Here is a 9853-nt window from a genome sequence, read left to right as displayed (position 1 = left end):
AGGGATAACTTTTTTTACCAGTTACGGACAAGTAAATTTATTCATTTTCCAAGTTTATTCAGCTCTAAACGGTGCAATTCTCAAGTTTTATAGGTAATTTATCTAATGCATCACAATATATTTCATGCTTTTAAGTGCTATAAGCAAAAAATTAGCTCCAAAAGTAATGGTCTGGTCCCTTGCATAACAAATACCACAACTTCTATGTAAAAAAAGAACAACATGCTTTACTTCACTGGCTTTTCATCTCCAGATTTTGGGGTTGTGGCTGATTTGTAATCTAATTGAAAATCTGACAACGTAACATGCCCGAAGGGTACTCGTGGGCGTTAAATAGGTCAGACCCTCGATTTCTTTGGTCTAGTCTCACTAGTGTAATGTGAAACATAGATGAGATTCCAGATTTGACAACTTTATAGAAAATCCATTTTATTACAAAATTATTGCCACAAATGGATTGCGTCATCAGATCTTAGAGTCGCCACCTAATATTTTTGGAAATTAGGAAACCCATGACTCGTGTTAAGGCCACTGTTCGTCATAACCAAAGTTGTCTCAGTTCGAAACCTTAGGTATGAGAGGGGAAGGTCATTAATTGAGCACCTCTGCTCACCCGATCAAAAGATCGGCCTTTACTAACCATGATATGAATTTTATTTTCTTTATATGTTCATATTCTGATTATTTAATAAATACAAAAATTTACTATGTGAAGCATACAAGTATATACTATGTCACCCACTTTGGAACAACTTGATTTCATGTAATTTTGAAAGAGTTTTGAAAATGTACAACCCAAATAAATTGAGTTTGCAAATATAAAAATCAATATCATTCCAAATTAGGTGATACAACCTCCATCCACTGGCATTCGGCAATCATACACTACAGCAAAACTGAGTTTTTACGGCTCCACATTAACGACATACAGTAAATGCAAGCCGTGGTTTCTCACTTTTACGACTTATTTTTTTTACATGTCGTAAATAATTTCCCAACCACGGCATGTCTATTGCATAGGCCGTGAATGCTAATAATGATGAATTTTTACGGCTTGCAATGTTTGCCATAAATAATAATACTTTCTTTTTGGTCCACAATAGTCTCTTTTTGGTACTTCCTTTAACTTTATATAAGGCTTCTTTTGTATTGCTAACTGGCTGTTTAGATTGCTAACTGAGGATTTATTTTTCTTTTCCAAGAATCAATTGAATATTCTTTTCGATGTTGCTAATATCTTGTCTTTTCTTGGCATGATTTTCATGATTTATTATGTTATATGTGTGTGCAATTTTAAGGCAGAAATTCGAAAGTATAACCAAGAATTTACTATTTCTTTCTTGATGTAAGTTATATATTAACATTGTTGATTTTCCCTTTTGAGTACCCAACCTCTCCACTAGGAAAAGAACATAAAGATCTAGTTTCTTTTTTTCATTTTTCTTTTTCATTTTTTTGGTTTACTCATTTTTATATGCTTGGAAAGAACATATGATTATGTTTCCATGGTTGGTTAGACCTAATTGAAATCTTCCTATGTTCTACCAATTGTTTGGGGAAATCTGTTGTGTATGGCAATGCGGACAAGGGAGCAACATATCCGGGGAGACAAGGCCACCAACAATATCTGCACTACTTAGGTAGGATGCGGAGGTGGTTAGAGTTGCAGGAGTTGCAAAATAAATAGAAGGAAAATGTGTCTGCCTTCATTTATCAATTTAAGTGTTCTAAATGATACCTATTGCCCAAATGGATTATGACAATGACAGGTATGATTTGCCCTTTTCTATTCATCTTTTGCATGTGATTTATAGGGTCCGTTGGATTTGTTTCTTTTTGTGGCTTCTGGATTTCTTCTACTTTGCAGCAGTTATATGGGAAATTTAGTATGAGGCTGCGTATTTTGAACAATTTGACAATGTAATTGTTAAATCTATTGGTTCAATGAAGTATTGCGCAAAATATGATCTCAAAATTAGTAATGATGTTGTGTATTTAATGTTGCTATTTTAATTGGTGGCTGCTGCTGTTAGATATACTTTTACATGGGATTATTGCTTATTGTTTGCTTATGGGATTACTGCTTGTCTTTGCTATTGAATTTGGAGTTGCTGCTTTCTTTTTCTTTCCTTTTTTTTCTTTTTTTTTTTTGGTATTGAACATTTGGAATTATGTTGGTTTTAGTTTTAAATTCTAATTTAATTTCTCACCATGTATTTGACAGTTATCATGTGCTTGAATAAAATTCACATCGGAAGGTTTGAAGAATATTGGATGTTTTACTTTTAACCTATCATCTACAATAGATTTGAGTGATGACGGTGATTTGTTTGGCATTGGAGGGTGCCTTCATTTTAAATCACCGGATTGGTTGATACATTCATTTACTATCCTCATAATGGCTACACTTTATGGTGAAAGACACCACCCTCTCTCTATATTTGATGTGCCTGTTTAGAATTTATTTAGTACTATTGGATTAATATTTTATTTTATTTGGTAGATTGCGATGCAAAAATGATATCGTACTGCAAATAGAGAAGCATGACTTTGTTTGTAACCATCATGGTAACTGTGAGGATAGTAGTCATAGGTCTTTGATGGTCGCTGTGGTTCTAGATATGATGGGTATGTCAATAGTGAAGTGCCTGTGGTAGTATGGGATATAGTGGTAATAATGATGTGATGTGTTATATTGAAAATGGCATCAATAGATGTGTCATGGCGATCCTAGTAAGGGTAGTTTTGATATAGATTGACATGCATGGCTGCTTCATAACCTCTATGGTGGTGATCAACCATTTTAGGTGCTGGTAGTGGTGTTGGGCCATCGATGGTTATGAGGAAAAAATCAGGGTTAGGCCATTGATGGTGGTGGTAATAGAACTATTTGTTTCAACTAAATGCAAATTTTTGTATTTTTGTTTTCAAAAAATTTAGCTCTTAATTCCAATGCGATTTATTTATTTATTTATTTTGTATTTTTGTTTCCAAAAAATGTATTGTTTTTTTAAAAAGCTATCCAAATACTATACTAAAGGGCCTTTGTGGTGTCAAAAGTAGATATATAATTTTGATCATTTGCAATTATGTTCTTGTTTAGACATTTGCTTGTGCATTTGTGTATGTTGTATAATTATGGAGGATGAAATTGGCTAGGAATATGATGAATGCATTTTCCGAAGGGCTCATATTGGTTGACAAAGGTGGACTTAACCTCGAAACTCTTCTTGACGTGTTGGTGAGACAAAACTAAAATCTTTTTATTCAGATTTCTGTTAATTTTGAGTCGACTCTTGATGTCTTGCCTGCTTTCTGGTAGGACTTGGGTGCAATAGCTAATCCAATTTTTGAGATGAAAGGATCCATTATGAACCAAAAGAGTTACTTCCCTGCATTTCCTCTAAAACATCAGCAGAAGGACATGAGGTTGGCTCTTGCCCTCGGTGATCAAAATGCAGTATCAATGCCAATGGCAACTGCTGCCAATGAGGTAAAGCCATTTGTTTGCTTCTCTGTTACCTTTATCTGAACATAATGCTCATTGTGAGCAGCATGTGTTTAGTGGTCTTAACAATGAGCTGAATAGACAACCGAAGACATGTTATTATCTATCCTTATAGTTTAGCCAAAAAAGTTCATTGGTATAGAACCAATAAACGAGAACCACTCTAGGGTTTCATATTTATCTCTTAATCAATAGTCATTCAATTAAAGGTAATTTTCTTCTTTACTTAATCCCATATATTCCATAACCAAATAAGGAAAATGAGGAAAAAACAAGAAATAAATAAAATTAGAAACAATTCCTAACAATTCTAAGTTGTCAATTGGTGCCTCTTGTACCTAAAATATGTCTTCATTCATAGCTTTTTATTGCCTCTGGAAGCAAAACCTTGTATATTGGAGAAGTCCATCTTACAATGTCGTGAGAATATTCTTTACTACATTGAATGAACTGATACTTGGCTCAGTATTTTAAGGCATGGGTTCTAAAAGGTAATTTATTATTTCTTCTAGTTGTTAAATGAAATTTAACTATACTGATCATACATTTTACTTTGTTTCAGCTGTCTATCTCTATTGTGTGATTTCTTGCTTTTGAAATCTAATTTTGAACAATGACCCTTCACTTGTTTCATTCCCAATTGATTGGGACACCAGGTTTGGTATGGTTTGGTTTATCCTCTGTTCATTTCTTATATGTAAATTCATATCTGATTAAACCATTCAGCCTCTTAAGACTTAAGAGTAAGAAATTCTGAGAGAAACTAATTGTATCAATCACTTGATATGACTGAGTCAGTGCTAGCTGAATTTTACATCTTCGAATAAAATGGGTCAATACTATGAGAAAAGACATGATAGCCTATGTTGAACTTGAAATTTCTTTGATAGGCTTTCTTGAGGATGAGCTGTTTCAAAATCTAGAAACCAACTTTGGCAAATGATGAGTTTGCTGTATCGTTAGTCTCACAAATGTTGGGCTCAACGGTCTTTTCTTTGGATATGGATCTTTGTTATAAATGTGGATAATGTTGCCCTGGCCTTCTACGGCAGCTACCTTGTAATTATTTGTTAGAATTGATGGAGATGCCAAACATTTTTTTTTATTAATTTTCTTATCTGCTGAACTGTTAGAAATGTGGTGTTCAAAGTGTTACCCTATATATATTTTGAATCTTGTGCAGGGACTCAACGCAGAACTTATATGTTGTCTTGGGAGCTTTTTATCCTTCATGCTTGTTTGTTGGAGTCAATAACGCTTCCTCAGTACAACCAATAGTTTCAATCGTGAGAGCTATATTCTACAGAGAGAGAGAGCAGCTAGAATGTACTCTCCATTTCCTTATGCTGCTGCCTAGGTGGGTATCTTGATATTGAAGCTTTGTTTAATTTGATTTAAAACATGACCCTCAATAAAAATATGTTTAAATTTTCTGGATTGGCTGCATATAACTATTGTTGAAAGTGGCATGTTGAACTACTTAGCCTAAACAGAAATGAAAAGAGTAACAGATATGATGGAATCGCAGAGACCATTATGTTTATTTTCCTCATTTTTCAGTTGTTTTATTTTTCATTTTCCAATTCTTATATGAGAGATTTCTTCAAGTGATTGCTATATCTAAAATGAGTGGAAATCATTTGTTTTAAAACATTATTTTATACTGATACTTCGAAACAGATAATTTCTAATGTAGAGTTCTGCAACAGGAATATGGTGGTTCATAGAGATCTTAAGCCCGAGAACCTGCTTCTAGATTCCAAGTACAATATGAAGATTGTTGATTTTGGTATGAGCAATATCATGCGGGATGGTCATTTTCTGAAAACAAGTTGTGGAAGCCCAAATTATGCAGCCTCAGAGGTATGGCATCTATGGAATATAATTTAAGACATTGAAACAAGTAAGTGAGATTTTTCAATTGAACGCTATTTGTATTTAAGTAACTGTTGAATTTCCAAGGTTAATAAATTCATCTATTTTCATAGGTTATATTTAGGAAATTGTATGCTGGACTTGAGGTAGATGTATGGGGCTGTGGGGTAATCTTGTATGCGCTTTTTTAGGCGCCCTCGTCCTTGTAATAGGAGCAAGTGGATTTGCTACAGCTGCATCTGTAGTTGCAACTGCTATAGGAACTGTTGTCGATATGTTTAGATAATTTCTTAATAGTTGTCGATATGTTTAGAAAGTTAGATATGCATAGTTTTGGATGGTTTAAACTTTTTGTATAGTTTAGAACTTAAGGATATAGTTTTCAAATGTTTGAAATGTATAGACAATTGTTGAATGTTTATATTTTAGGGATATAGTTTCTTTTTTGATGTTTCAAACAATATTTTGGTGGTTGATTGATGTTTTGTGGTGCTTATTTGTAATATTTGTCAGATTGTACAAAATTGGTCAAATAGAACCTGTTGAATTTTAAAAATTAAAAAAAAAAATTGCATATTTTATGGCAGGCATAATAAGTCGTCGTATTATATATTTTACAGCGCGCAATCAACTTCGTTATTTGTCTCACCAATTAACGGCGTGCAAAAGTAGCCGTAAAAAAAGTAACGACGCACAAAATCTGTCGTTAAATAGTTTTTAAAGGCTTACTATAACATGTTGTAGAAAAAGTAATAACGACGTACAAAATCTGCCATTAAATAGTTTTTAACGGTGTATAAAGCATGTCGTTGAAAGTGAATGACTTTCCATAACTGATCATAATATGACGCGCACTACACGTCGTAGAAGGGTTTTTACGACGTGCATTGCACGTCTTAAAAAGCCTTTTTTGTTGTAGTGATAGAGTTATATCACATAAGCAAATAGTCTCATGGTAGAATGCTAAACATAGTAAGAAAAACACACATAAACGAGATGTTAAAGTATAAAAACTTACTTATTTATTGACGTTCCTCGAACAGCTACAAAACAAAGTTAGTAAAATATACATGATCTTATATATAAAATCCTAATGCAATATATACACAAGAATGCTTCTAAAGATCCGGCTTCTAAAACATAACATGTGAAACATTACAAAACATGATATAGCGCACAAAATCATGTAATAATCAATTAAAGCACAAAGATACAAATTTAGCCGGATCTATGCATGAATCATGTATATAAAAGCATGGATGACATGGCATGTAAGATATATACATATGTATAGTTAAGGAAAGCGATTAAAGAATGGGATAGAAAGAAGCGGGGATAGGGAATTATTACAACACTTTGAATAAATTATTACAAATCAACTTAGAGGGGGAAAGAGAAGAATATTACAACTAAATAAAAACCTCACAATACACTCAAAATAAAATAAATAAAAAAAAAGCTTCATATGCGTTGGAAACCACGGGAAGTTGGTTAACATTGGAAGACAACACCGTCTTATCCAAAAGAAGCTAACCGGCCAACTAGGCTTAGCAAAACCCAAGGAACCAACTCCTTCAGGCTACATGGACAGTGGGGCCTACTAGTGGTTGTTACTGGTGGCGGCTGTTGGGCGAGCAAGTGCCTCACATAACCATGAAATGTGCATCCCACAAGCGTCACTCCACAACCAAAGGCATTCATAGCTGAGATTGGGTTTCGGAATATCAACCATGAACATGTAACAGCAACTGAGACATTCCTAGCCATTGAATAAATTGGAGATGATTCCACAACAGGCACCATTTGACTAACAAGAGGACCTAACTGCTCAAAATAAGGGACTGCCTCTGTCGCTGGCCTGTTGTTGAATGATATTATGGCATTGGCCTTTGGTATCTTCTCCGAGAAATAACTTCCTGTAAGTAGTTGGAGATGTGCACCATTACTATGGCCAACGGAATAAAGTGGAAGGTGAACAAATTCAGTAGCTGTTAGGTTGGCACTGGGCAATCCAGATGTTGAAATTCTATCCAAGCATGCAATGAACCTCTCATAAATTTCTCTAGCAGCTTGAGCATGATCGAATGTCACATTATAAGGCACTGAAATGATAAGATAGCCTTCATTTGCTAGAAGCTCAAGTAGATAGCTGTATGTAACTTCAGGAACTGCTCCAATAAAGGCGCCACCCAGGAATTTGACAATTGCATGCCGCTTTTTACCGGTAGGCGGAGGGATGACCAAACAGGATTCCAAGTTCCAACCTTTCATAAATTTTTCTGCAGTTGTTGTTATTACTACTTTTCATGTAGTTGTTTCTCCCAGTCCCAACATACCCATTCGAAACCGTCCTCCTCAGAGAGGGTACTGTGTGCTGATGCCGATGCTGCTGCTCAAGGACTTCATAGAGAGAGAGAGTCGTGAATAATGGTTGAACTCAGCTCACCATCTTCATGTCTGTTTATGTCACCATCCGTTTTTACCTCTCTCCCCTGGTCTTTTTCATTTTTGTTGTATCACCTCTTCTCTCTTTCTCTTGTTTTCTTTTTTTTTTTTTTTTTGAAACACTCTGCGCTTCATCTTGGTCAAATATAGCATCTGCGAGGGCTCTGTAATTTTCTTCTTCAATAAGCTTCCAGTTTTTGTCATACAAGTTTAAAAGATTTTTTCAAGATTGGATTCACTTTTTCTTCACTGATGCCAAGAACCTTCATAGCACGAAAGGCTTTTGCCACTCTTGGATTTGGGTGCCATTGCTTATCTCCAAGCCAACAATTTTAAAAACAGACTCCCAGTCATCCACAGTGATTTGCAATGGAGTCGAATGAGAGTGTGTGAGAGCCAGATTGAAGAAGAGAGATTGTCGTCTTTTTTTAGATATATATATATATATATATATATATATATTTTTAAAAAAAAAGAACTCTTCCCACTTCCCATCATCATACACACCACGTCTTTCTCCATCATTCTATCTTTCTTTAAAAATATTCTGCACCGCCCACTCCTCTGCTGACCATGATCTCTCCATCCTCTATGATAATGTATTCAACCCTCTCTTCAAAAAAAACATCCTCCACCCAAATGACCATCTTCTATTTTTTTAATCTATCTTCTCATTGTGCTCCACCCCAATCCCACCCTCAAAATAATAATATGTTCTCTTCTATCTTCTGTATCATGTTCCCCTTTTAATAATGTCTAAACATATATATACATATACAACTTTGAATCCAGCGGGGAGGTCGACACCCACCTCTCTTTCTTTTTTTTATTATTTTCTATTTTCTTCTTTTTTTTATTATTTTTTATTTATAAAATATCTAAAATAGATTATTTATACTAATTTATATAAAAACACCTAAAAATATGTACAAACACATAAAATTATATAAAATTATAAAATACTATAAATTAATAAAATAATAAAAAATATAAAATAATTTGGCCAAAATGGGTGAGGTTTGGGATTAAAGCCTCTATCTGATTTTTCTGCTGAGAAATTCATAAAATGACATATTTCAATTTTCATCCTGAGATGTTAAAAAGAAAGTGTCCATGTATTAGGACCGATCAAAATGAGGTGTGTACATACACCATTAAAAGAATGCCAAAAAATATGAAGCATTTTATAGATTTTTTTAACCTTTTAGATCTGGAGGAGTCAATATATGGTTGACTCGCTCAAATCAAACACACACACACAGATAGATGGAACCTGGAACGGCTTGATAGGCATTAGCATAGGGTTCGGAGGTGCCTGAGGAGCAGGTTGAGAGAAGCCGATGACAGGCTGAAAATGTAGCGTTGTCAGATGAGATTAAATCTGGTGGCTTTGGTACTGTACAATGAAGATTTGTGGGGTCCCTAGCATTTTTCTATGACCTGCTACACTTGCAATAAGATCAATTTGAGCACACTAGAGGCACCACCTGAACTGCCAACCCAACACTACTGTCATTTACCCGGATCAGACCCATCATAACACAACCACCACCACTGAAACTCACATCACCAAAATCTTCACCTACCATTTCAATAATCCATTACCAAAATCTCTGTATCTACCATCATCGGCAACCTTACCAGCTACTAGTTCCACTACCTCTTACAACTTAGATTATACTCCTTGCTCAAGTTGTTCCTCAGCCATTGCAGCTAGCCTCCAAGTCTCCAACTATCACCAAAAGTTGGCATTGCTTTCTAAATTAGCTCAGCTTTGTTAACTTTCATTTCTTAATCACTACAAATCTGTCAGAAATTTCTGTTTCTTTTTGTTTGATTTCTATAGCTCATTGTCTCTTCAAAATCATGTTCACTAGTTTCAAAATCGCTGAAGGAATTTGGCAAGCTTACAAAAGTGCATATTTTTGCCTTGCCAAATTCATATTCATTCTCTCTTCAATTTTCTTTTGCTACGTATTTCTTCATCATATAATTTTTGCAAATCATTACAGATGTTGGGTTATA

General features: G+C 34.6%; 2 protein-coding genes across 2 annotated transcripts; one reads left to right on the top strand and one right to left on the bottom strand.

Moving 5' to 3' along the window:
- The first annotated feature begins 372 nt into the window (after window positions 1-372).
- LOC114296737 (glyoxylate/succinic semialdehyde reductase 1-like) lies at window positions 373-5785 on the top strand. Its single transcript, XM_082915067.1, has 5 exons — window positions 373-1769; window positions 3160-3241; window positions 3323-3493; window positions 4692-4865; window positions 5218-5785. Exons 1-4 carry the CDS (start codon window positions 1732-1734, stop codon window positions 4761-4763), a joined length of 363 nt encoding a protein of 120 aa, XP_082771193.1. The 5' UTR covers window positions 373-1731; the 3' UTR covers window positions 4764-4865; window positions 5218-5785.
- A 1076-nt stretch (window positions 5786-6861) lies between these two features.
- On the bottom strand, window positions 6862-7769 carry LOC145819624 (uncharacterized). Its single transcript, XM_082913560.1, has one exon. The coding sequence runs from the start codon at window positions 7652-7654 to the stop codon at window positions 6899-6901; it is 756 nt and encodes a 251-aa protein (XP_082769686.1). The 5' UTR covers window positions 7655-7769; the 3' UTR covers window positions 6862-6898.
- Between the last annotated feature and the right edge of the window lie 2084 nt (window positions 7770-9853).

The sequence above is a fragment of the Camellia sinensis genome, chromosome 2 (genome assembly GCF_055761805.1).
Source record: "Camellia sinensis isolate YWXY chromosome 2, ASM5576180v1, whole genome shotgun sequence".
NCBI classification, from domain to species: Eukaryota; Viridiplantae; Streptophyta; class Magnoliopsida; order Ericales; family Theaceae; genus Camellia; species Camellia sinensis.
The sequence above is the reverse complement of the archived record's forward strand: the minus strand, read 5'-3'. Positions and strand labels throughout refer to the sequence as shown.

Bases quoted from the DNA above. Each gene is read 5' to 3' on its own strand.
- LOC114296737 (XM_082915067.1), top strand. From the start codon at position 1,732: ATGATACCTATTGCCCAAATGGATTATGACAATGACAG. The intron at 1,770-3,159 runs GTATGATTTGCC...GAAATTGGCTAG, and splicing joins ATGGATTATGACAATGACAG to GAATATGATGAATGCATTTT. The intron at 3,242-3,322 runs GTGAGACAAAAC...GCTTTCTGGTAG, and splicing joins AAACTCTTCTTGACGTGTTG to GACTTGGGTGCAATAGCTAA.
- LOC145819624 (XM_082913560.1), bottom strand. From the start codon at position 7,654: ATGAAAGGTTGGAACTTGGAATCCTGTTTGGTCATCCCTCCGCCTACC.